Raw genomic sequence first — 27,546 nt, 5'->3', positions numbered from 1 at the left:
GTTTGTATTTGAATTTGACTGGAAAAAAATCTGACCGTTTATGCTTTTCTTCAAGCAGTTAAGGATGGTGTTCTAAACTACTGTTTTGTGGTAATGCATTTAGCTGAATCTTTTTGCAGTACATGACTTAAGTTTAGCCTTACAAAATCTGCACTACATGTTTAAAAACATTGTGGCAAAAGACTTCAATAGATTATACGACTGCTTTATTGGTGCTTTTATGAAACAAAATTTAGCAATCTCAAGCTTGCATTAATAAATAGTTAGTAAAGGAAAGATCATTTTATGATTGTTGACAGGTTCTGAGGAGAGAGTGGTAATTATTGATAACTCTTATTCTACTAGTAGGAATGATTATTTCTTCATCTCCAGTATGCCACTGCCTGGTCCTCTCCGCTTTGCACTGCAGATGTTACAATACTGTATTCCTGCGACCTGCCAAAGTTACATAAAATGTTAATGCAAAAGCAAAATAAACATTTCTCCTTTTCTAAGATAAATTGTCAAAGTTTCAATGCAGGAGGCTGGTTCAAATGTGAAGTGTGTCATTTCTGCATCTCTAGCATTAATAACTGCCATTGGTTGAGCAATTAAAATGCTAGCAAAATGTTTGGAGAGTGCAACTTAGAAATAAAAAATACAGTCTTCTAGTTGTTTTTGCATATTAAGGTGGATTACAAAAAATACTTCACCTTTAAAAAGCAGTTATATGTAAAGATTAAAGAAGACTTGCGTTCCCAGGGGACGGCAGACACTCCTTGTGGAACATGTGTCTGCAGTGAAACACCACCACACCAAATGCCTGAGCCGTGTCTTAGAGTGTGAATTAAATGAAAAATAATGATTGGGTGACCGCTCTTATTTTCCTGTTTATAGTGTATAAATGGTGCACATTGTCCATTAAAAATTATCTTACACACACACACACACACACACACACATATATATATATATATATATATATATATACTGTATATATATTAATTGGTGTGGTGTTCATTCGCATTGTTTCTAGATTATTGTGTAGAGTGATCAGAGGTATTTTAAATAATAGCTAAAAGCTTCACTGGCCCCGAAAAAAAAATCCTGACACAAAATGACCAAGTAACATTAACAGACTAATCATAGCAGCAGCAAATGTGAACGTGTGAATGAGTACTAGTCAGGTAAAATCACTATCGTACTAGTTAGACTGTAAGAGTAGACTGATTGCTATAAAAGAAGGGAAGAAGCGCTTCCAATCACAGTGTTCTTGTTAGTAATGGATACCTCCAAAGTTCTCAATTCCATAGAGAACCTCTTATCAGTCCTCAAAAGGCAAGTGGACAAGCAGAAACCCACAAATTATGATCAACTCTGAGAACTAATAAGGCAAGAATGGTTCGCCATTTTAATTTTGATGATTAGAGCTTACTGCTCATTAAAAAAAAAAATCCAGTCTCTCAAAATATATGAACATTGGACCACTGGGCAGTAGTCCAGTTCTTCTCCTTGGCCCAGGTAAGAAACCTCTAACGTTGTCTGTGGTTCAGCAAATTCTTTGACATGTCTGTGTGCGGTGGCTCTAGATGCCTTGACCCCAGTCTCAGTCCATTCCTTGTGAAGTTCACTGAAATTCTTGAATCGATTTTGCTTGACAATCCTCATAAGGCTGCGGTTCTCTCAGTTGTGCATCTTTTTCTTCCATACTTTTTCCTACCACTCAACGTTTTGTTAACATGCTTGGATACAGCACTCTGTGAACAGCCAGCTTCTTTGGCAATTAATGTTTGTGGCTTACCCACCTTGTGAAGGGTGTCAATGATTGTCTTATGGACAACTGTCAGATCAGCAGTCTTCCCCATGATTGTGTAACCTAGTGAACCAAACTGGGAGACCATTTTGAAGTCTCAGGAAACCCTTGCAGGTGTTTTGAGTTGATTAGCTGATTGGCATGTCAGCATATTCTAATTTATTGAGATATGAGAATTGGTGGGTTTTCATCACCATTAAAAGAACCAAAGACTTAAACTACTTCAGTCTGTGTGCACTGAATTTATTTAATACACGAGTTTCACAATTTGAGTTGAATCACTGAAATAAACTTTTATACGTCATTCTAATTTATTTAGATGAAATTCTGGGTATCTCGTTTTTTTTTTTTTGAAACCACAATAATGGGGAAGACTGCTAAATTGGGAGTGGTCCTTAAAGGGTTGGTTCACCCAAAAATGAAAATTATGTCATTAATAACTCACCCTCATGTCGTTCCAAACCAGTAAGACCTCCATTTATCTTCGGAACAGAGTTTAAGATATTTTAGATTTAGTCCAAGAGCTCTCAGTCCCTCCATTGAAGCTGTGTGTACGGTATACTGTCCATGTCCAGAAAGCTAAGAAAAACATCGTCAAAGCAGTCCATGTGACAACAGAGGGTCAGTTAGAATATTTTGAATCATCGAAAATACATTTTGGTCTAAAAATAGCAAAAACTACGACTTTATTCAGCATTGTCTTCTCTTCCGTGTCTGTTGTGAGAGAGTTCAAAACAAAGCAGTTTGTGATATCCGGTTCGCGAACGAATCATTCGATGTAACCGGATCTTTTTGACCCAGTTCACCAAATCGAACTGAATCGTTTTAAACGGTTTGCATCTCCAATACGCATTAATCCACAAATGACTTAAGCTGTTACCTTTTTTAATGTGGCTAACACTCCCTCTGAGTTCAAACCAATAAACCAATATACCGGAGTAATTCATTTACTCAAACAGTACACTGACTGAACTGCTATGAAGAGATAACTGAAGATGAACACCGAGCTGAGCCAGATAATGACTCGTTCATGAGTCAAAAACCGCTTCTGTCAGACATGTCCGATTCAAGAACCGATGAACTGATGATACTGCGCATGTGTGATTCAGTGTGAAACAGACCGACACACAGAGCGTCTGAACCGAACTGATCCTTTTGGTGATTGATTCTGAACTGATTATGTGGTAATGTTATGAGCCCTGGTAAACCGAAGGCTTGAATCAAGGGCAATCATCCCCAATGACGCCATTACGTCGAGCGCAAAAGAACCGGTGAACCATTTTCTTCAACCGGTTTATTGAATCGAACTGTCCGAAAGAACAAAGAAATTTGGTGAACTGGTTCAAAAAGATCCGGTTATATCGAATGATTCGTTCGCGAACCGGATATGACAAACTGCTTTGTTTTGAACTCTCTCACAACAGACATGGAAGAGAAGACAATGCTGAATAAAGTCGTAGTTTTTGCTTTTTTTAGACCAAAATGTATTTTTGATGCTTCCAAATATTCTAACTGACCCTCTGATGTCACATGGACTACTTTGATGATGTTTTTCTTACCTTTTTGGACATGGACAGTGTACCATACACACAGCTTCAATGGAGGGACTAAGAGCTCTCGGACTAAATCTAAAATATCTTAAACTCTGTTCCGAAGATAAATGAAGGTCTTACTGGTTTGGAATGACATGAGGGTGAGTTATTAATGACATAATTTTCATTTTTGGGTGAACTAACGCTTTAAGACAATCACTGACAACTTCCACAAAGAGGGGACGTCACAGAAGGTCTTTAGTGAAAGGGCTGGCTGTATCCATAGACTGTATAAAAACATGGACGTAGTGTCCGTGACGTCACCCGTAGATTCCTGAAGAGAGTTTTTGAAGCCTAAAGTGTGCAGAGCGAACCGTTGACATTTTGGCAGCGCGTCACCGTGCGACTCTCCCGGACAATCGAAAATGGGCAAAAGGGCGGGAGCTGGTTGCTGAAGCCACGCCCACCTAGCGTGACGGCAGTGGCAATTCACCTGTCACTCAAGTGGCCACGCCCTTAATTATGCAGATCTTTAAGGCTTAATATAATTTAAACGGAAAAATTCACCCCCCTCACAGTTGTCATGAAGGGCAAAATTAGCTATTTAGACCAAAATAATTTTTTTTGCACCAGGCTGAAAACATGTTTTTTTCTGCTGTAAAGTTGGGCATTTTAACATGGGGAGTCTATGGGATTGACTCTCTTTTGCAGCCAGCCTCAAGCGGCCAGTCGATGAATTGCAGTTTTAGTCACTTCCTTATTGGCTTCACTAGAGAGATCGGGAGGTTGCCGCTCGGCTGTATCAAAGCATATTAAATGCAAAGCTGACTAGAAGGAAGAAACTGGGTAGAAATAGGTGCACAAGCAACAGGGATGACCGTAAACTTGAGAATACTGTCAAGCAAAGCCGATTCAAACACTTGGGTGAGCTTTACAAGTAGTGGACCGAAAAGCTGGAATCAGTGCATCAAGAGTCACCATGCTCAGACGTCTTCAAGAAAAGGGCTACAAAGCCACTTCTGAAATAGAAACAACATCAGAAGCATCTTCCCTGGGCTATGGAAAAAAAAGAACTGGACTGTTGCTCAGTAGCCAAAATTTTGCATTTCATTTGGAAATCAAGGTCAGGAGTCTGGAGATAGACTGGAGAGGCACATAATCCAAGCTGCTTGAAGTCCAGTGTGATGTTTCCTGAAGTCAGTGATGAAATTTGGGGTGCTGATAGAATATATGAAAGTTTCACTTTTTGAAATAAGTTGAATGAAGTTGAATGAACTTTTTCACAATATTTAAATTTTTTGAGACGCACCAGTTATATATATATATAAGCACTCAAACACACACAACTTATATACTAGTACAGATATTTCATATGCATTAATTTTCAAGAAATACATTTATAATTTTTTTCTGTATTGTATTTTATAATTTCTTTTATATTTCTCTTCATGTGTGTCTGTGTTCATGTATACAAATGGATGCATTAAAAGTAATAAAGGTGTACCTGATGGTAAAATAGGAGTGTGGCAGGATTCACAGATGTTTTCTTCTATGAGAAATAAAAGCAAGAGAATTTTGTAGCATTTCTAGTGAACAAAACGGCTGCTGATTTCCCCCTGATATTAATTCATTTTGTCCTAGACAGGAAGACGATTTGTTTACCATCCACCCGCACTCCTCTCTTCTGTGTCCTGTGCAACCTCTGTAGAAGAGACAGTGAATCTGCCACCAGGATCTTCTTACAGCCCTCTCTCAGTAAGATCTACAGGACAAACATCAAGACGTTCTGAACACTTTCCATGAACACAAAATAATCAAGCAAGTCTAGTTATATTAGTACTGTAGCCTGATAACACCTGTAGATTGTAGTCTTGTAGAATCTTAACCAGTGAGTCTCTAAGGTTAGGAATCTCCATCCCTTCTTTAATGCGGTGAATGAGAAGGATGGGGTCCACATGGGTTCCAATGTTATTCAAGAGGCCTGTGATAAATGCTAGAGTGAAGAAAACACAAGAAGCATTACTAATATTGTAAGTTAAATTTTTGCAGAAAGAGCTGCTGTAGAGTCAGGTCTCATACGTGGTTTGTCTATAGAGTAAGAGATGAGATCGTCCCAGAGTTCTCTGTCATCCTGCTCTTTAGCAAACTCAATGGCCTTGTCTACATCCGCCAGCTCCTCCATGATCATTTGCAGGGCACGTCTGCAGTTTCCCATACGACCTGACAGGAAAAAAAAAACATACATCAGAAGCACTAGAGGCTACAGCCAGTTGAACATTTTACACACAGTGACATCTCCTCTGTTGCACTGGATCAATTACTGTTTAAAGAACTATAACATGCATTCAATTTTGATGACAGAGATGCATAGATCAATGATTCAGAACTCACTGAGCAGGAAGACTGTCTCTTCTACAAAGTGCCTCTGTTGACAGATTTCCAAAGCCTGAAAGACACAAAGCAAATGTTCAAAATCTGTTTTCATTGTTTTTCACATTTTATATTGCTGCCTTATGTTAAATTGCTTTAAATTACTTTTTTCCACATCAGTCTACACTCCAAACACCATAATGGTAAAGCAAAAAACTGTTTTTTTAACATCTTTGTAAATTTGTTAAAAATAAAAAATCTTAAATGTGATTTCATTACATAAGTATTCATATCTGGGAGAGTTGAAATTTAATGAGTATTCATATTTCTCGTACATTTTTCTACACTTTGAGTATAGTTAAACTGTAGCAAATTCAATTAAATGGGTATGATTTGGAATGGCACAGCACACATATCTTAATAAAAGGTCTAACAGCTGATAATGCATATCAGAACAAAACAAACAAGCCCTGAGGTCAAAAGAACTTCATGTAGAGCTAAGAAACAGGTTTGCATCAAGCCACACATCTGGGGAAGAGTTCAGAAAAAAAGAAAGAAAACATCTCTGTTACTCAAAAAGGAAGAAGTTTGAAACAACCAGGACTCTTCCTATCCTAGAGCGGGCCTCCTGACCAAACAGAGCAACTGATGGAGAAGGGCTTTAGTTAGAGTGGTGACCAAGAACCTGACGGTCACTCTAGTTGAGCTCTATATATGTGGAGACAGGAGAAATCGACAGAAGTACAAACATCACTGCAACACTCCACCGATCTGGGCTTAATGACGGTGTGGCCAAACTCAATCCTTTCCTTGGTGAAGACACATGAAAACACACTTGGAACTTGCAGAACAGCACCTAAAGGACCCTCAGACTGTCAAAACAAGATTCTTTGGTCTGATGAACCCCAAATCCAAGCATCATGTTTGAAGGAAACCAGCTCTGCTCATCCCCAGCAGAGTACCATCCAAAAAGTAAAGTGTGCTGGAAGCAGCCTCATGCTGTGGGGCTGTTTTTCAGCGGCAGGGACTGAAGGAATCGTCAAGAGTAGAAGAAAAGATCAAAATGTACATTTGCCCCCATCCAACCTGACAGAGCTTGAGAGGTGAAGAGATGAGAAGAATGTCAGATAATTTGCAAATGCTGATGAGCTAAGCTTTCACAAGGCACGTATATATATATCTATCTATCTATATATATATATATATATATCACCTTAACACAAATAGGTTCTTTTCCTAGCCATTTAATAAAAATAACTGGACATAAACATAGGGGCCTGATAAAAATGCTAATTTTAGAAGAAAATGGCACTTACAGGCTTATACATCTAAATTCTTTATAAATATAATTTTGTATAAAAGTTTAGCAAATTCCAAGTTTTGGATGAGTCATTTTTTCTCACTAGGCTACATTTATTGAATCAAAATACAGTAATATTGTGAAATATTATTACAAATTAAAATAACTGTTTTATAATGTAATATATTTTCAAACGTAATTTATTCTTGTGACTGCAAACCCGAATGTTCAGCAGCCATTCGTCCAGTCGTCAGTGTCACATGATCCTCCAGAAATCATTCTAATATACTGATTTGCTCAACACTTCTTATTCTCAATGGCGAAATTAATTTATTGTTTTACTATTTTTGTGGAAACCATATTTTCTCAGGATGCTCAAAAGAACAGCATTTATTTGAAATAAAAATTGAATGTAACATTATGTCTTTACTGGCACTTTTGATCAGTTTAATGCACCTTCAAAAAATCTTACTGAGCCCAGAATTTAGAACTTAAAAATGCCCCCTATTAATGTGTTAATTCCTGTTTAGTGACACAAAGTTTATACAAACCTTCTCTAGTGGGCAGTGCATGCTCTCTCTGAGGAAGGGCAGTAGGTTGGGTCGATCATACTCAGCATACAAACTGATCTGCCTCTCATGGTACTTCTGCCCCTTATGATGGTCCCGCTTAAACAGCTTATGCAAATACTGAGGAGAAACAGGCAAAAAGGAAGTAACACATCCAATGTAACACATCCAAACCACATGTAACAGCTCGGGTCTGTCTTTTAATTCCTCCACCACTTTGTCCATCTGCGGGAGAAAACACAGATGTTCATCTGTACAGAGTTAGGAGGGTTTTATCACAAGACTGAGGCCACTGCACTGAACTCACCGATATTTTATCATCATTATCCAGCAGCATGTCAACAGCTTTCTAAAAAAAAGAGAGGGATAACAAAGAGGCGGACATATATCTCTCTGACCATAAATCACATTGTTCCAAAGTCATCTATAATATATATCATCAGCAAAACAATCCATAAGTTCTCCATATGTTTCTTGCAATAAAAATTCTAAAACAAACATCCTCAGTGAGGCCAGAGGAATAAAATAGATGTTTTACCTCTTTGTCGAAATCCATGAGCAGGACAATCTTGTCTTTGATGGTGGAGAATAGGTTGTGTTTGTGAATGAGTTGGTAAACATCTTTGTGTCTCAGTTTCAGGTAGATCTCCAGAGCGTGATCGTAACGCTGATCATATGTGTAGCTGCACACACACACACACACGCATTTAAGATCAGTCTAACTTGTGCAGAGCTGCTTTTGAAATTATTATACAAGCCTTGGCATTGGCAGCATTGACTCACAGTTCGGCCAGTGTGGTGAGAAGCGTGCTGTTGGTGGGGTCCTTCTTCAGGTGTTCATTCACTGCCTGAACTATAGCCATGTTGTTGTACAGCTCTCCTGGCCACTCGCGAACAAGTGTGGCAAAACCCTGTGTGAAAAACAACAAAAGGATTTTCCTTCTTCCGTAAAGTGTGTTGTTGTAATAGGTTACTATCTTGTTCATGCAATTAAAAAAATGGTTTAATGGAAAACACATGCCTCATAGTCAGTCTTGAGGAACTCATGAAGTATCATCTCATAAATTGCTGGTCGAAGAGGAAGGTCTCCTCTTGGTAAGTACTGACTGATGGCCTGGGAGGAAGTAGAATGGAGTGGGTAGTTAACAAACAACATGTGTGCAATCCAAAACTGAAAGATTTTAGGTTAAACAGATATTTTAGATGTATTATTATTTCTTTAATATTTTCAAATATATGTGACCCTAGAACACCAACCACTCATCAGTCGCTGGGGTATATTTGTAGCAATAGCCAACAATACATTTTATGGGTCAAAATAATCTATTTTTCTTTTATGACAAAAATCATTAGGATATTAAGTAAAGATCATGTTCCATGAAGATATTTTGTAAATGTCCTACCGTAAATGTCAAAAATTTATTTTTGATTAGTAATATGCATTGCTACAGACTTTTTTTGGACAATTTTAAAGGCCATTTTCTCAATATTTATGTTTATGTTTTTGCACCCTCAGATTCCAGATTCTCAAATAATTAGCTGATGTTGTCCAACAAACCATACATCAATGGAAAGCTTATATATTCAGCTTTCAGATTATGTATAAATCTCATTTTCACTGGTTTTGTGGTCCAGGGTCACACACACACACACACACACACACGCACACGCACACATTAAATATATATACAGTACAGACCAAAAGTTTGGAAACATTACTATTTTTAATGTTTTTGAAAGTAGTTTCTTCTGCTCATTAAGCCTGCAAAACTGTAATATTGTGAAATATTATTACAACTTAAAATAATAGTTTTCTATCTGAATATACTTAAAAAAAAAAAATTTATTCCTGTGATGCAAAGCTGAATTTTCAGCATCATTACTCCAGCCTTCAGTGTCACATGTAACATCCAGTCTATCACATGATAATTTAGAAATCATTCTAATATTCTGATTTATTATGAGTGTTTGAAACAGTTATGCTGTCTAATATATTTGATGAATAAAAGGTTAAAAAGAACTGCATTTATTCAAAAAAAAAAAATTCTAATAATATATATTCTAATAATATATTTTCTTTACTATCACTTTTTATCAATTTAACACATCCTTGCTGAATAAAAGTATTGATTTTATTTAAAAAGAAGAAGAAAAAAAATTACTGACCCCAAATTACTGACCAGTAGTGTATATTGTTATTACAAAATATTTATATTTTAAAAACATAGCTTCTTTTTATTTATTTTTTTTTTTTTACTTTTTATTCTTCAAAGTATCCTAAAAAGAATCACATGTTCTGAAAAAATATTAAGCAGCAGAACTGTTTCCAACTTTGATAAAGAATCATCATATTAGAATGATTTCTAAAGGATCATGTGATAATGATCCTAAAAATTCAGCTTTGCATCACAGAAATAAATGATAATTTAAAGTATAATTAATTTAAAAACAATTATTTTAAGTTGTAATAATATATCACAATATTAAATTTTTTTCTGTATTTTTGATCAAATAAATGCAGGCTTGATGAGCAGAAGAAACTTCTTTCAAAAACATTAAAAATAGTAATGTTTCCAAACTTTTGGTCTGTACTGTATATATATATATATATATATATATATATATATATATATATATATATATAAATGTTACTAATTTCTCACAACTCAAAAGTGTTCATTAATAATAATAAAAACATAATATTATTACTATATTATCACAACATAATCATAATATAGATCACACTAAAATTTACAAAAAGTTATTAAAGTATTGACATGATCTTTTATAATTGCTCAATAAAAGGTTTTAATATATTCTTCATAAATTTCATATATTCTCTACAAAACATTTTGTTAATTAATAAAAACATTTGATTGATTTCTCAGAACTTTGTATAAAATATAATATATATTGTATAAATTATAATGATAACAACACCTTTTGACTTTGACTTACTTTCAACTGTCCAATGGTTTTAAACCTGTACACTTCATTCTCCCAGAGATCCATGTTCTTTCCAAGCACTTTTTGACACTTTCTGTCAGTAAGGAATACAGAGAGAAGAATGCGGCATATATTAAGGCATCCATTCATATTTGAAATGGTTAACAGGTCAATATATCAGAAGGTTGACGTCCTGTACCTGGCAGCTGCATCATAATCTCCTCTCTCCACCAGATGATTGATGTACGCCATTCCAATTTTCTATTCGCAGAGCACAGACAGGAAGCAGCCACACTGTGAATCCAGATTATTACCTAAGACTAGCTTTCTGCACATTAAATCACATCATTCATTTGTTTTCACCTGTACATCATGCCGTTTAATGTTTCTGAAGCTGATCTCTGCAGCCATCAGTGCTTCCTGTGACAAAAATCCAAATCATTAAGTACAGCTCACATTTTTTAATGTTATGATATAAATGCTTCCTTCCACTGCTAAACTTTACTTCATATTTCTTCTTCTCCAGAAGCCAGTCGATGTGGTCATCCTGGTCTCTTTCTTTAGCCACTACAATGTCTTTAGGGCTGATGATGTAGAACAGAGACTCTCCCTCAGAGTGTTCTGGAATGACAACACAGATGAGTCAAAGATTTAAAATGATGACTATATCATCCAAATGGGAATATAATTGATTAAACTGTGGATTTTGGGTGATCTGTGTCCCTCCCATTATCATCATTATGGTATTCATTCTGTCTTCATCTTACCGAGCCGGTAGTCCCTGCACTGGTTCTCCTGGAAGTTGCGTACAGTGAGAGCGTCTGATGAGATCTCCTCACAGCCCTCGGGTAACGGCTGGATGATGTCTAAATGAGGCCGTGTTCTGAACTCCTCCTCCTGTGGGCGAACAGAGTTATGGTTATTAATAAGTACATTTGATGCTCAAAGCAATACAAAACAAACTGTTTCTAATAAGGGACTTTGTCAGCGAATATGTTGATTTTAAAGCTTGCTTTGTCTCGTTTGAATTTATTTCAAGTCATCTTGGACATGTCATGAGGCTTCTGATCTTAGCTCTGGTGAGAGTGTGTAATACTACCATGTGCTCTGAGTTCTCCTTGACATAGAACAGAGTGACCAGCTGATCGGCCAAAGGCGCCAGTCCACTAATGAAGAACTCGGTCTCAAATGCTGACACTGAAGAAATCAGGAGGAGAAAAAAGAGGAGAAAAAAAAGACAAAAACAAGAAGTTATGCTTTGTACATCTGAAGAGATAATAAAAGATACGGTTTTCATTTTTTGGTGAACTGTCCCTTTAAATGTAATTATGTTACATCACATGTTCTCATTATGTGTCTGACTGTAATTGGTTCAGTACCAATCTCAACATAGCGACTGGGTAGATCTCTCATTTCTGTTGGGTCAAGCTCTTTAACAACACATATCTGAAAAAAGTATTCATTCAGTAATATTCATTGCTAAGAACTTTAAAGTCCCCGTGAAACGGAAGTTGCAAACGACTTTTCTCCAGTGTTGTGACGTATTTCCGAGAGAAACGGAATAATAAATGAGGAAAATAGTGGGCGTGGCTTATTTTCCAACTAGCACCTGATTGGATCTAGATAAGTAGGTGTTTAATTCAAAAAATGGAGGCAGATCTAAACGCAAGTTTACAATCGGTTGTTGAGGATTACTCGCCACCTGAATCACCGCAATTTAGTTTGCAGCAGGAGGAGGAGGAAGATGAAGAACAGGAACACACGGAGTTCCACAACCAAAAATGCACCTCCTCGCCATCTCTCCTTTCACGCGCTGTCAATACTTGCAAACACACAAGCAGCCTGTCTACTGTCAGTTGGAGGGGCGTGGTTACGGATTAAGCAGACACCAAATTCCTCAAGCCTACGTCATCAATGAAGGTCCTCCAATGCAGAGGGGAGGGGCATTTTCAGATTTTGATTAAAGATTATGAAGCCAAAAATTTTTTTTGTGTGGATTGACTCGCATGGATGAATTGTTCAGCACAAAACGATCAATTTAGGCGAACAAAATAAATATAGTCAATTTTGATTTCATGTGGACTTTAAATGCGATTTTCGCAATATTTAGATGTTTTTGCACCTTCAGGTTCCAGATTTTCAGTAGTTTTATCTTGGTCACATAGTGTCCTATCCTAACAAACCATACATCAATGGAAAGCTTATTTATTCAACTTTTATATGATGTATAAATCTCAATTTCGAACAAATACTGACCCTTATGACTGGTTTTGTGGTCCATGGTCACATATTTTCTTTTAGAAATGAGCTAGCCTAGTTATTAAAACACTTGATCTGCAGTTGTACTGAACACACACCTTAACAGAAGAGCCCCAGCCGATGATCAGCGTGGTGTTGTCTTTCCAGCACAGACTGCAGGGGTACATATCCGGCCTAAGACTGGTGTTGTCCCGCAACACATTAGTGATGCGCTGTTTACTGCTGATGTCATAAATTTTCACACCCTAAAACACATCAAACACATCATTTAGATAACATCATTATTAGTAAGGCATCTTAATTAACACGTCCAGTGTGTCTAAATCTGATTGTACCACATTGTTTGCCCAGGCAATGAGGTTGGCTCTCCATTTCACACTGGTGATGTTTCCCTCTCCTTCATGTAGAACAGAGGTCTTCCAATGGTTCAGCCAGTTCTTCTCATAAAGCAAAAGCTATTGGACATATTTCATTAATTTAACATTAGTGAGCATTTGCTGACAGAGGAACACCAACACACAACAGAAAGGCACAGTGTTTGCATTACAACACCAGAGGGCAGTAGACTACAGAGCATAAATAGGTACAACACAGCAAAGTCAGTGGCTACATGAGTCCTTTAATTCAATTTGAGAATATATGCATTGTTTTCATTGTTTGCTTTTACTCTTGAAAAAGAATAAAATATAGAACAACTGTCACTGGGGTGGTACCCTTTTAAATATTAATTAATCAAAAAACTGTTTGACAATAATTAGGAATGTCGAAAACAGTTGTGGTGTAATATTTTTGTGGAAATTGAGATTTTCTTTTCATGATTCTTTGATTAAAAAAGAAAGTTAAAATAACACAGTGTTTATTTAAGTGTTCTGTAACATAATATGTCTTTACTCGCTGTCACTTTTGATGAATTTAATACACCTTTGATAAATAAAACTATTAATTTCTTAAAAATAAAAGAAAGAGAGAAAGAAAGAAAGAAAAAGAATCCTTCTGACCCTAAACTGTTGAATGGTAACATATATTTAAGGTACTAATATGCACCACCTTTTAGGGTTCAATTCAGTACAAATTTTTTCAGTTCAATTTTTTTGTCTAAAATGGTATTATTACTATTCGTAGTATTTTTTATTTATTATTATTTTTTTCTAATATTGCAGTAAGTATTGGATCAGTGTGCTTGGTAGATTCATTGGCCTTATCATGGTGTTTAGGTCACATTCAGGCAGAAATTTCATAAAAATCATTTTACAAGCAGTATCAAAATACATTTTAGAAAAAGGCAACATTTGGTTCAACCTTTAGATAACTGGACATTTATAAAGTCACTTACCCAGGCACATAGTACAACACAATTGAAAAGCACATGAGAGAAGATGATACTGTATTGACATCTCATGAACTGACTAGAGAAGAGACTCAAACAACAGAATCTCTTTGGTTTATTCTGATAGGTTGGATATTATTCGGTGAAAAATGCCATTTTCTGTGGGGTCCGTGCGAAAATAGTCACGTGCAGAAAGCGGCAATGCACTTGGTGGATAACCTTGAATCAAAAATATATGTGTCAAAAATGCCACACACAATCACCACGCAGCCAACCTGACCTGACTCCAGAGAAAGTGACTGAAAGGAAAGACAGTTCAATGTCGCTTCAGTTCTACACTTTTGGCTATGTTAACAGATCACAGCGCAGCAATAGGAGATGACACTCCAAGAGCCGAGCAGACGGAATTGAATTGCCTTTGACAAGATGCGTCTTCAGTGGAAGCCGTATTGATTTTCATGGCAGGGCTGCATTATGGGGACCTTAAGCCAGGGAGAAAGAAGGAAACAAGCAGAAGCGGGAGGAAAATGCAAAGGGCTCGGCCACAATGGACGCCGTTAATTGCTTCTGATAAGCACAATGCAGTAACAGCGTGAAGCCATTTTATGAGAATCAATCGTGGCACAGAGGATAAAAATCTATGATTTACAGAAATTGAGAAGACTCTATTCGAGTGGTTCGAGATTTGTATGTCTCCACAAACAGTTCACTTTACAAAGATCCAGTGGCATTTATTCAAATTCACTTCACAATTGAAGTTTTTTTCCAGCCACAATATGTCTGATCAGTGCATGCAAACAGATCAACTTCCTTTGAGTGCTTTTACGACAGACACAAAGCCTGTTTTCATTTCTCTAGATGTACAGAGTCTGGAATGTATCGGACTGTGGCATCTTCAGTTTGTAGCATGGTGTCCTTTGAAAAATGAGCGTATTTGTTTAGTCCATAAGCCAAAGAGTGTTCTACATGTTGCAAACACTATGGCACTCTATGTAATGACAGTTATTTATTGCGCAAGAAGAGACAACATCTCTCTAGTGAACAACACTTTGGAGAAAATGGACCACTCTCTCTCTCCCTGATGTTGACCCCAGTCTGAGGCCAAGACGGTAAGAGCGTTTCAAGCCAAACAGCTTCAGTTTGAGTAACCACTATACACGGCACTCAACATGACAAAAAATGATTCCATTCAAATAATTTAGCTTAACCCTCATTGTCGAAACCTCAAGAGCATCAACCGATGGAGACCACAAAATGTAGGTTTAGACCTCAGGTACGAATTTGGCTTTTGTTTTTATTTTAAGGCATTCAAACCACATTAACAGAGACACTTCCTTTTGAAAATTCAGTGGTTAATGAATGTGTTTGTTTTTTTCTTTTTTATAAATTATTCTTGTACTTTTGCTAGAAGCCCGCAACCAATCTTAAAGCTTAGGGTTGTAAGATTTTATGTTTTTAAGAGAAATCTCACCAAGGCTGCATTTATTTGATAAAAATACAGTATTTAAAAAAAATGCAATTTATTCTTGTACATATTTAGTCTTGTCACATGACGAGAAATCATTATAATATGCTGATTTGCATTCCAAGAAAGAATTCTAATAAATATTAATGTTGAATCGAAAACTGTTGTGCTGCTTTATATTTTTTGTGGAAAGAAATATGCTTTTTTCAGGATTCTTTGATAAATAGAAAGTTCAAAATAACCACATATTTGAAAGAAATAATCTTTTGTAACATTATAAATGTCTTTACTGTCACTTTTGATCAGTTTAATGCATCTTTGCTGAATAAAAGTATTTGTGTCTTTGTAAAAAAAAATGACTGACCCTGAACTTTTGAATCGTAATGTAGTCACATACTGATTTAAACCTAAATTGACATGCACATTTCCTTTAGTGCTAGTAAATAATGGCAGTGAAAGAGGAGACAGAAAATGCTTTTGAAGAAAGAGAGAGAAAATGCAATCAGACCATGATTCTAATTGGATTTGAACCTGCATCTCCCACATGAGCACCAAGGCTCAACATTTCTAGAACACTTGCTCTAACCACTAAACATGGGACTGGGACCCGATGCAGATCTGATATCAGCTTTTAGCATCTTCTAAGTAACCTGACTCCTCTCAAAATATGTGATTTGCCAAACAAATGCTTTTTTTTTGTTAAAAGTAGAGAGGAACTAATTTGACAATGAGTGCAATGCGATCTGTAAATAACAGACAGTTTAAAGTTTTGAAACTGCGCCTTTAACACTCACAGTGTGAGTTTTGAGTCCCAGGGGATAGTGAAACTGGACTTACCTTATTTCCTCCAGTCACAAACTGTTTATTGTTGGATTTGCTGAACTGAGGGTGTAGCGCCACGACCTGGAATTGAACAAGAGACTTCAGTTCAGTTTATGGCAACACCTGAGTTAATATCAATGTCCACTCCAGTATTTCTAAAGCCATATAGTGCCTCAGAGGGGGTTAGACTACAGCCAGTCTGAAACATGTTCAATAAAGTGCTTTTAAACCCAGGAAAAGTTAAAGGATTGATCCTCACTGTCCAATACACAAAACTATCGATACAAGAAGATGACAGCACTGGCTTTCTTTATTGTGTGCCATAGGTGACATCACTCATGCTCAACAAACAGGCGGCTCATGCATGATATGAAATGCCCTAGAGAAATCAATTAAGACTAGTAGCAGGCTGAAATTACATTGTTTTTTGAGAATTATCAGTGTTTGCTGTGACGGGAAATCGAAATCAAAGGGCTATTTCCCATCAGGCAGCAAAATCATTGCCGGGGGACCGACGACTTGCATTAATGGCAATAAGTTACCTTGATGGGACAGTCAAAGTTTTCATGGAAGCCCTCCCTAGTGTACAGGCCGAACACTTGCACCTGGAAAAGATGAGAGAGAGAAATGGAGAAAGAGACACAGAGATGTCTTTTTAAGGTAAAATCACTGTGGTCCAGAGATCACTCTGCAATAACAGTTGACTTGGGCAAAGCATCAGACCATCCAGTGGGCTAGTTAACCATCTGCCAGACTCCCAATTAGTGGAAAGGTCAACTCTTTCTGCCCTCGCATGCCTTTATGCTACTGACTTAATCACTGGTGGTGCTGCAGTCCCCGACGGCTACAAACAAGCGTTAACACAACATTTCACCTACACCTGTCTGTATAAAACAAGAGGAAACTAAAAAATGAGTATGAGGTTTAAAAAAAGTACAACTCCGTTGAAAGTAAAAGCATCCTCTTGCATTTAAGATGATGGTGTGGGAGGGAAACTACTGACTACAAATTGTTCCAGTTTTTCTGATCAGGCCAAAAAGCTTAGCTGTTCTGAAAATAAAGTGCAGGTTTCTACTATATATATCGCTCCAAAAAATCTTACATGTCACATTTAGCCAAAAAACGGTAGCAAACATTCGGTAAGTTTGCATTAACAGTGCAGAAGAGCGAACAATGGCCTCTATGTCGATTTTAATTGGTGTAGGTGCGACAAGATCTCGCCTCTGCCATTGTAACAGGGATAGACGTGGTCTATCATGCCACAGATCAGCCTGAAAAAGCCACACAAGGTGCTGATGATTAGCCTCTGTGGACTGATAACAGCCAGCTCATGATCAATGAGTAGATAGATGGAAAGGAGTGATAGAAATCACAGAATGAGCGAGGAGGAGAGGAGTGCTTTTTTAAAACACATTTTAAAATGGACCAAATGCGTACATGCTGTTTCTGCAGGTGTCAGAGTTGACGGAGCCGGTATTGAGTGGGAAGACAGGCACTGCATCACATCTTGCACACAGAGAAAGATATGAAAAGTCAAGTAAACAACTCCTTAGACTCTCATGGGGAAATTCACTAAGAATGAATTGTGCAATGCTGATGCAGTTGTTTATTTGCGCATGCTGTGGCTTTTGCTCCTGATTCACTAAATAAACCTGCAGATCAGGAAATGGCATAAACACATTGCAAGAATTAGTGCTGAATGTGTTTTTGCATAATGCAAATATCCATTTTGCAGGCCAGTTATGAGTGCTGGGCTGTGGATGCAGCAGACCTTCGCAGCCTCATATACTTTGCTGGGACTGTATAATATCAGCTTGGATTTGCGCAGCTTGTTAGTTAACAACGGCTCCATGTAGTAACAGCTGCTCTATGTGAAATCACGCACCTGATGGTATTTAACACTGATTAGAGAACCGGCTTTACTGACAAGATGCGCATTAATCATCGGCCGATCTATATCGTGCACCCCTATTTTATTGTGAATGTACACAAATAAAAGCGAACAGTTTACAATTCCGATTATCTTTATGACAAAAAGGAGTAGGCTAGTTGCTTCCACTGTTAAAAAGAAAAAACTCAAGTGATAGTTCTGGCGCCGCATGCACGCACACAGTTAAGCTTTGCTACTTTGACAACGCAGCCTGTTCATTATCATAATAAAATACAATCAGTCAGACATATGAAAAAAAACAACAACACACTGCTCAGTTAAAATATGTAATCAAGTCAGTGCTGTTAAGTGTTATCACCGTACCGCCATGATGTTATGCAAAACATTTAGTTTTAAGTAGATATCGGAACGCAAGTGAAGCAGGCCTAGGCTATAATAAATAATAATTTAGCACTCAAATAGGCCTACATCCAGAATACGGAAACATCTGATTTTGTGTCGAATGAGAGACCCAACTTTGGTTTCAGTTTCGTTTTAGCCTAAATGAGTTCATTTTGGCTTGTCGTTTATGTTGCTATAACTTCTTATAGTATTTTTAATTCTTGTTCTTTTCTAAATACTGTTCATGCTATATTATAAAATAGCATAGCCATGTTAACAGTGTTTATTATAATGTCTTTAAACATTTAGAGTTGGCATTAGACCTATTATCTGAATGAAATAATAAAATGCTACTTATTAATAGGCTACGTGACGTATGTTTTTCTCTCTAAAAAAACAAAAAATAAATGATTGAAAATAAATAAATAAATGACTTTTTAAACTGTTTAACTGATTGTATTAATCGGTCAAAATTCTTAACGTCAGTTAAGTTAACCAGTTAAAATGAACATCCCTAATTAGCAGCAAATTAGGAATTTATTGAGGGAAAAGTCGTAGTTAATAGTGAATAAGTATTCCCTATTCTAAAGTGTTTTTAAAAACATTATAACAAAGATTTTTCTTTTGATTTATTGCTTAATTTCCATTATTCTAATTTCAAACCAATTTGTACTATCTTATTATATTTTAACGGTTTGGTTGTAACTGGTTGTTGGCTGAAATCAAATAGAGTGATATATTTCTCAGAAACCTCTTAGACTAGCCTGACACTTAAAATAATATACAGAAGTAGGACTTGTTCCAGAACATTTTTTTTTTTTTTTGCCCTTGGATTTTAGAAGGGACAGGAATAGTACTAATTGATAAGTCACTGCTCTCAGATGTTAGGAATAAATTGAGGGTTATAATAAAGAGCTAATACAGGAAGTTAAATAAGATTTGGAGCTGAAAGCAATTCTCACCTTTCCATCTTCAGAGCAGATGCCAACATGATCGCCACTCTCATCCAAACTGATCTGGTTTATTTTCACTGAACTCTATGAGCATAGAAGAAAAAAGATGAAAGAGAAAAAGTAACATAACCATGTTATAATCAGACACAACCTAGCTCAAACATGGACATATCTATAACAATCACATTTCAGACTTACAATTTCAAACTTCTGTGTAACATTTCCTTGAATATCCAAAAGGTAAACCTTTCCAAAGTGTGTCCCAAGAGCCAGGAACTGAAAGCAACAAGAGACACAAGCATGTCAGACACACAAGTCAAATCCACGGGACATCCTACACTTATACAGAGTTAAAAGCTGTGGAGGAGGTATTAAAAATGAGTTTTACCAGGCATGGCTGTGGGGCTTCACGTGCGTGTGTGAGAGAGTGTGTGTTTGTGTGTGTGGTTTCGGCTGGACCCTTCGAGGGCAAAAAGTGTGAAATTGCTGGAGGACAGGAAAGCCTATTTATCAGAGCGGCCCAGTGTGAAATAGCGTTTTTTTTCCCCCGACATATCAAAACGCTTCAACATAATATATGCGCCACAGGTCACACACCAACACTCTGCCTGTCAGACTAATGCAATTACATTTCAGAGTTTAACGTACGAAAACGTTAGCTATTATCTCATGTGAATTTGCAGTATCACCACCAACCAATTCAAAATTTACGGCATTAAAAAACTAAATTAATTAGATCAATTAAACTTAAGTATAAGTTTAACTATTTTTTTTTCTGTTTTAAAAGTCTAGGAGTAAATTGTATATGTATAAAGCTCACACACCAAACTTTACCAAATGTTTCTTGAATGCTTTTTTACTCCTAAATAGTGCATGCATTTCCATTTATTTGCAGGCGACGTTGTGAAATGTTGTAACCTATTTAACTTCCTATTAATTTGCTAACTGTTCAAACAATAAAAAAAAACTGTAATTATATGCAAAGGTAATTAAAAGGATAGTGCAAAGAGTTCTACGAAAAGGTGGTTGGAGGGGAGGGGCTTATAAAGAGTTCTAGGTGATGTCAGCAGAAAATAAAAGTTGTTTCAAGTTACATTATCATACTTTCATTAAAGATTACAAACCATGTTCCCCCTTTGGAATAACATGTGCTCATGAATGACATAATATAATGATATAAAGAGAGTGGGAATGTGTTTTAAGAAATATGATACATTTTTAATGTTTATTTCAAAAAGTCACTCAGTAGTAGTGTTCATCTTCAAATAGCAGAACATTGTCACACTTTATGATTTTTAAGGTTCAATTTTCACTGTTAATTAACTACAACTTAATATAGTCAAATATGGTCATGCAGAACGTGCTTTATAAGTACTAATAAATAGCCAATATGCATGCTAATAAGCAACTATTTAATAGTGAAAATTGGTTCCTATGCTAAAGTGTTATATGTTGACATGCCATTCAGAAGATTAACACTTTTTTATTTGGATCAATAGGTAACACAACTGTCCCAAAGCAAGCCAATTTCAAAATCAATAACAACACTAATGATAAAAGGGACAAGTTTTAGTGACGATATTTGTATTAATATTGGTATAGGTAAGTGTAAAGTGTAAATTATCATTAAATTATATTAAATTACTGGACAACATTACAATAATTTATCATAACATTAAATACATTATAATGAATATTAATTTTAGGCCTTACTTAGTTTTACCGTTCACTAATTTGCATTATTATAATAAAGTAATCAAGTTTAGCAGCGGGTTCTCTTTTTCTCATCAATAGTATTTTTTTTCATTATTTGATTGTTTTAATGTTTCCAATTAATTACCAATTTCATAGGGGCCTGGTGAATGAAATTAGTAAATTCCATGAGCTCCTTTTTATTACACAAATATTAGTTAATATTAATAGTAGCGATTGATTTTGGATTTTATTAGCAACGGAAGAGCATCTGTCGGGCATGCGCTCTGCATTGTGTCACTAAGAGGTTAAACAAATAAAATGAAATCAGGCCACATAAAGGGACATTCAGTCCAGTCTGACCGCCAACCTAAAATTAGTTTGACACCCCTGCAAATTTGGGTCTATTGCTCTTCCATCTGCAAACTGGCCCAGCTTTACAAAAGCATCCAGACACACTATAAAACACACACACACAGAATGAGTCCAGCTCTGAAACTGAGGTTACCCTGCGTCTATACACATACACACACACACACACACACACACACACAGACACACACACCTGCTTACACGTGCACAAACCTTTCCCTGTCGCAGCACACCGAGCCGCCCCATGCTTCACTGCAGTATATAATGAAATGCTTATATTTACAGGCACAGTCGAGCATGTCCAACAGAACCCACCGCAATCTCCCCAAATAAAATCAGCCAAAAATAAATAAATAAAAGGGGTGGCCTCACCAGCCTCAGTGGCTCTTAAAGGGATTTATCAAAATGGAATTGCTGAAATGAAATTTGGATTCCTGGCACTTAAAATATGAGGCAACATTAGGCAGGCGGGTCGCTGGTGCGAGCGTGTTCTTGTGTGTCTATGTGGTGGAATGCACATCAGAGCGCATGCATAAAAGACTAAAGGGAAGAGATGGAAAGAGGGAAAGATAGAGATAGACAAAGTGAGAGAAGGTGAGTGAAAGAGTGAAAAAAGGAGGACTCTCATTGAAAATTCAGCTTTTCAATGTCTCCTCTTCTTGCAAGCTTGCCTTTTTTGGAGAGATTGAAGAGGAGGAAGGGGTGAAGAAGTCCCTAGGGAAAAGCAGGAAAAGAGGGGAGAAAAGAATAAAAATCAATAGCGGTTAATAAAACATCAGGTGAGGAGACATAACTAGGTATGACTATTCCTCCACAGCATCCGTGCATGAGTGAACCGGCTGCCATGACGATTAACCAGCCCACGTAGAATGTTCCACCAACAACAATATCAAGCCCGGAAAAAAAAACGAAAGAACACAGGCAAAAAAGATATAGAAATCTAAAAGCGGAGGAAATAAACAGGAAATCAGTGAAAGGCTGGTGGCCTGTGAGCGTTTGTGCGTAAGCCCTTCTCTAAGAAAAGCACGGTGAGGAGCAGACAAGTCAGAAATATTATATTCAGTACTATACAAGAAAATAATAAAAATAATAAACTACTCCCAGAAATATCTGGATTTAAGAATTTTGTAAAGATATGATTTTACAATTAAAAAACAAGTTACAATTAAGTTCCTATTAAAATCATTTCAATTTCTGTACAATACTGAATACATAAAATAAAAATAAAAAACTGTTCTGTATATGCACATCATGTCCTACACTTTTTTTTTTTTTCTTAAAAACATGCTAAATAGCTTTTAAAGACCTTGTCATGCACTGTCATGCAGCTGGCTGCATCCTTCTGCAAGATCTCTGTCATGCCATTGTCCAGCCTCTCGTACTTCAGTTTAGGCTCCTCCTCTGTGTCCTCCTCCTGTACAAAACCCAAACACACCCACTCTTCTTTATTTAATTAGGCACCAGAATATAATAATTAGTACACATAATTAATTGATCTGTTAATAAAAATCAACTTAGCATTTCATTCTGTTATTGAAGCATCCCTTGAGATTTACTGAGATAATAACTATATATTTAAATGTTACATTTATAATGATTTTATTTATTATTAGCTTTCCATCAACTCCTGCTATAGAATGTATTTGAGTGTTGCATTTTAAATCTGACCAACTTTAATAACATGTTCAGTAGAATATTAATTAATTTATTAAGTTTTCATTTAATACATTACAAATGCATTTGAATTATTATATATATTTTTTAAATGTATTCAGCAAGAATGCACTAAATTAATCAAAAGTGACAGTGAAGACGAGTTAATGAGTTCATCTGAACTTTCTATTCATCAAAGAATCCTAAAAAAGTAGCTCGGATTCTACAAAAAGCACAAAAGTCATTAACATTTATAAAAATAAGAAATGTTTACTGAGCACCAAATTACCATATCAGATTGATTTCAGAAGGAATCTGGAGTAATGGCTTTAATCATAAATGACATTTTAAAGCATATTTATATATTTATTAAATAGACAGTTAAACAGTTGTTTCAAATTATAATCATATACACTTTTGTAACTATACTGCATGTTAGATCAAATAAACACAGTCTCGGAAGCTTAAGAGACTTCTTTCAAAAACATTAAAGAATCTCAACCTCAAACTTTTGAATAGTAGATGTGTTTTTTGGGCCAGAAAATGCAAATAAGTAGCTAGCAGAACTACGACTAAGATAAGATCACAGGCAGACTGGCGGTTTGGGTAGTGTTTCATTTTATCAAACTTTTTTTTTTCTTCTCGTCACCAACACCTCCATTGTCCATTTCCTGTTGTGTCCAGATGTGAAATTTCTAATGCCTGAGCATTTGTCATGGTCTACAAAGCCATTACAGACAGGGACGGAGTTTCTACGGCGGGGAGGGGTGGATAATATCTCTCCTGTTTCATATCCCATAATTTCTTCCTCTTGTTAGTGTTTGCCATCGCCATGCCGATGTGGTGGATGAGTGTTGTGCCTCATTCTCTGCCGCTCCTAATTGGTGCCCTGGGGAACAGAGGATGAAGGGAAGCCTGTCTTTAATTGCCCCTTTTCTGGAGTGGTGTGACCATCCACACTCTCCTCTTTCGCTCATCCCTCATTCTGTCTGTGTCTTTCTAGTTACAAACTTTGCTGGAATGCTATAGTGAAGCATTGGGCCTCAAAACCACAGATTAATGTCAAACCCCGCCAGCATCTTTTCTCATTTCCTCACACTGCGTGACATCATGTTTAGAGGCTGTGGCATGTTTTCTTTAAGCCATGAGATGTTCGTTCTTCTTTCATGAGGATAGAAGGGCTTTACGTGGGGTGTCATGAATGCTGTCAAGCTCCAAAAATGTTATACAGTATGAGCTCAGAGGACTCCATCTGAGAGCAGATTTCCACACAGCCTTCAACACATCCATGGTCACATCAGGAAGTGTTAGGGAGAGATAGACCAGGGGATAGAGACAGTATGGAAGCTTATTTTCGGCATGAAAAAAAGGTAATTTTCTTGCAATTCTGAGTTTAGCCTATATCTCAATTTAACAATTCTGACTTTTTTTTTCATAATCGCAAGATATGAACTCAGAATTACGAGATATAAATTAACTTGAAATTCTGAAAATAATTTTATATTTTTATATAAAAAATTAAGGCTTGAGCCAATAAAGCTCATATCATTTTATTTAATTTTTATATAAAAAATTTTTATTTTTTATTTTTTTCTGGCAGAAACAAGCTCCCTTTTCTCTTAAATATTTTCTTTTATGTAAGTTTATGTCTCACAAATTAGACTTTTCTTCTCAGAATTTGAAAAAAAAAAAAAATTATGCATCAATTAAGAAAAAAAGCCCAATTATGAGAAAACCACGGAATAAAAAAAATAAAACAATAATAATTTTTGTTTTTGTAAATTATTATTATTATTTTTTTTTTCACTTTCCCTTGCAGTTCTGATTTTATATTTCACAATTCAGACATTTCTTATCAGATATGCAGGTTTATATCTCACAATTGAAAATTGGAAAAGTTTTTTCTTAGTATTGTGAGATTTTATCTTGAAATTCTAAGTTTATGTCTTGTAATTATAAAAAAAATATATAATAATAATAATAATTAAGAACTGTGAGATATAAACCCAGAATTATAAGGGAAAAACTGAGAATTGTTAGATAAAGTCACGTTACCTTTAAAAAAAAAAAAGCTTTATTCATTCATTCATTCATTCATTCAACAGCGGAAATAAGCTTCCATAAGTCAGAGCTCTACAATTATGGACAAAACAAACTGTGGTTTACAGTGAATCCAAAGGAAAATACAATCATGCTCTCCAAGGTGCCTGGGTGCATACAGAAGACAGTTTGTGGACAGAAGAAGAGATTGCTCCACGGACTGAGATTTCATTTACAAGGAAGGCAAGGCTGTTGTTTCCTTCTTTCTGTTTTCATTTTGAATTGAGGACTAGAATGTCTACATGACATTTCATTCACTGTATCACTTAAAGACAAACTCTATCCTTTTTTCAAAAGTCTATTCTTGAATCAGCTCTCAAGAAAATGGACACAATGTAATATGACCTTTTAAAGTTGCACTGTACACAGAATATGTTACAGACAATTTATTTAGCTGTGTTTACATACCCCTAGCAGATTCCAAGATAATAATTTCAACAAAATAAGAGGGATCATAAAAACTGACAGTAAGATTTTTACATTGAGTACACATCTGACCTGATGCATTTTTCTTAAGAACAGTGAGGTAGTTTAACTGCTCAGGGCAAACAAGGAACAACCATCACAAAGCATAACAGTCACTGATCATCCAGGTAAAACACAGTATTAAGATTTAAGGGTATGTAAACTTTTGAGCTGCTTAATTTATCTTTATCCAGTTCTTATTTTGGTCTTGTGACTATGTGAACGTCCATTGTGTGTGAAACTGTGTATTCAGGACATTACTACATAAAAGGTAACATGCAATTTTATTTTATTTTGTTTTAAAATCTTGCATATTCTACAAGGGTATCTAAACTTATGAGCAAAACTGTATTTACGATATAGGATTCTTATACTGTATTATCATGTGACATAACAAATGGTGACACCTCTACTGTCAAATGCTTTACTGAGAAAGTCTCCTTACATGTCTATGCACCTCTGAAAAGCATTGGGACACAGTATATACATAATAAAAATAAATTAAAGTGGAATATGCAAGGTTTCTCAAAGCCAACTTTATATAAATGTTAATTTTAACTATCAGAGTAACCAGAGACAGCAGTTCAAAACATTTTAACTATTTTCCACTAAGGTTTGACCTAAAAAGTATTTTTAAGTGTTTTTCTTTAAAAGTAAGCTTGTGCACACATTCTTTCAAATAAATGTCAATTAAAGTAAATATTTTGTTACCAAATGCATTATTTCAAAATCACAATGGATTCTGCTTCTATTACATTAATAAACTGAACAGTTCTTGATTTTACCTCTGACTCATCCGTGGATTCTTCACTTAATTTTCTTCCCTGGAAAGAAAAAAATCATGTTTTAAAAAAGACAAAGCAATGCATGAATGATTATAAATCATAAAAAAAATAATAATAACAAAATGAAAAAGGCATATTATTTCTTCAACTCCTTTCAAATATATATGCAATGGCAAAGCACTGTTCTACACCCAATATTAAAATTGTAATTATGTAGAAGTCATACATTTATAGTTTTTCATTTTGCCAGTAAACTTCCTGTAACCCCTGCTGAAAAGGCTGGTTTCAGGTCTAAGATAGTCTAGTTTAAGATTGTCTCCTCCAGCCTCTCCAGCTGACAAATGTCCAAAAGCCAGTAAACAGACCAGTATGGGAGTGCAGCTAAAGCCAGGAAACGAGTTAAAGACCAACTTTTATTTTGTATTTATTTTTCTTAGCAAAGAATAACGTTGACGGTGTCAAGTAGTGATTTTGGCAAGTGTTAAACTACCGAGTGAGTCTGATAGCTTTAAATAGCTAAATAAATAGCTAACTCTAAAATAGTTATTTTAAAATATAATTTACAACTTCAACCTCGAATAGCCAACACGCATAACAAATTAAACATACAGAAACATTACATGTATAATCACAGGCTTCTGTCATTTGACAGAATGTTTTCTTCCTTCAGAACCCTACCTGCTGCTCCACTTCCGCCATGATAGAAGCTCCAGATGTGGGATAATATGGTAGATTTAGTCTCAGTCTACTAATTTAGGGTCTATCAACAACATTAATAATATTTATGTACACTTAAAACAGTTACTTTTTGCACAATAAACCTAGCAATTAGTCATGCGATACTCATTATTATGGGTACTGGGTCACATGAC

General features: G+C 35.9%; 1 protein-coding gene across 2 annotated transcripts; it reads right to left on the bottom strand.

Moving 5' to 3' along the window:
* Nucleotides 1-189: 189 nt before the first annotated feature.
* Nucleotides 190-27,546, bottom strand: LOC132115970 (vacuolar protein sorting-associated protein 41 homolog). Of its 2 annotated transcripts, none has more exons than XM_059524424.1 (29): nucleotides 27,353-27,546; nucleotides 26,675-26,713; nucleotides 22,978-23,085; nucleotides 19,806-19,883; nucleotides 19,617-19,691; nucleotides 16,925-16,987; nucleotides 16,398-16,463; nucleotides 13,104-13,223; nucleotides 12,867-13,013; nucleotides 11,889-11,955; nucleotides 11,606-11,706; nucleotides 11,277-11,406; nucleotides 11,015-11,130; nucleotides 10,873-10,929; nucleotides 10,709-10,770; nucleotides 10,522-10,603; nucleotides 8,585-8,677; nucleotides 8,347-8,474; nucleotides 8,102-8,246; nucleotides 7,871-7,912; nucleotides 7,738-7,788; nucleotides 7,546-7,683; nucleotides 5,716-5,770; nucleotides 5,404-5,544; nucleotides 5,181-5,317; nucleotides 4,987-5,086; nucleotides 4,829-4,873; nucleotides 734-813; nucleotides 190-435 (listed from the first exon to the last, which is right to left on the bottom strand). In XM_059524424.1, the coding sequence occupies exons 1-29, from the start codon at nucleotides 27,371-27,373 to the stop codon at nucleotides 355-357; spliced, it is 2,568 nt and encodes an 855-aa protein (XP_059380407.1). In that variant the 5' UTR covers nucleotides 27,374-27,546; the 3' UTR covers nucleotides 190-354. The 2 variants fall into 2 exon arrangements, with proteins under 2 accessions (XP_059380407.1, XP_059380408.1); XM_059524425.1 differs by having other exon boundaries at nucleotides 11,609-11,706.

This window comes from Carassius carassius, chromosome 35 (assembly GCF_963082965.1).
Source record: "Carassius carassius chromosome 35, fCarCar2.1, whole genome shotgun sequence".
NCBI classification, from domain to species: domain Eukaryota; kingdom Metazoa; phylum Chordata; class Actinopteri; order Cypriniformes; family Cyprinidae; genus Carassius; species Carassius carassius.
The sequence above is the reverse complement of the archived record's forward strand: the minus strand, read 5'-3'. Positions and strand labels throughout refer to the sequence as shown.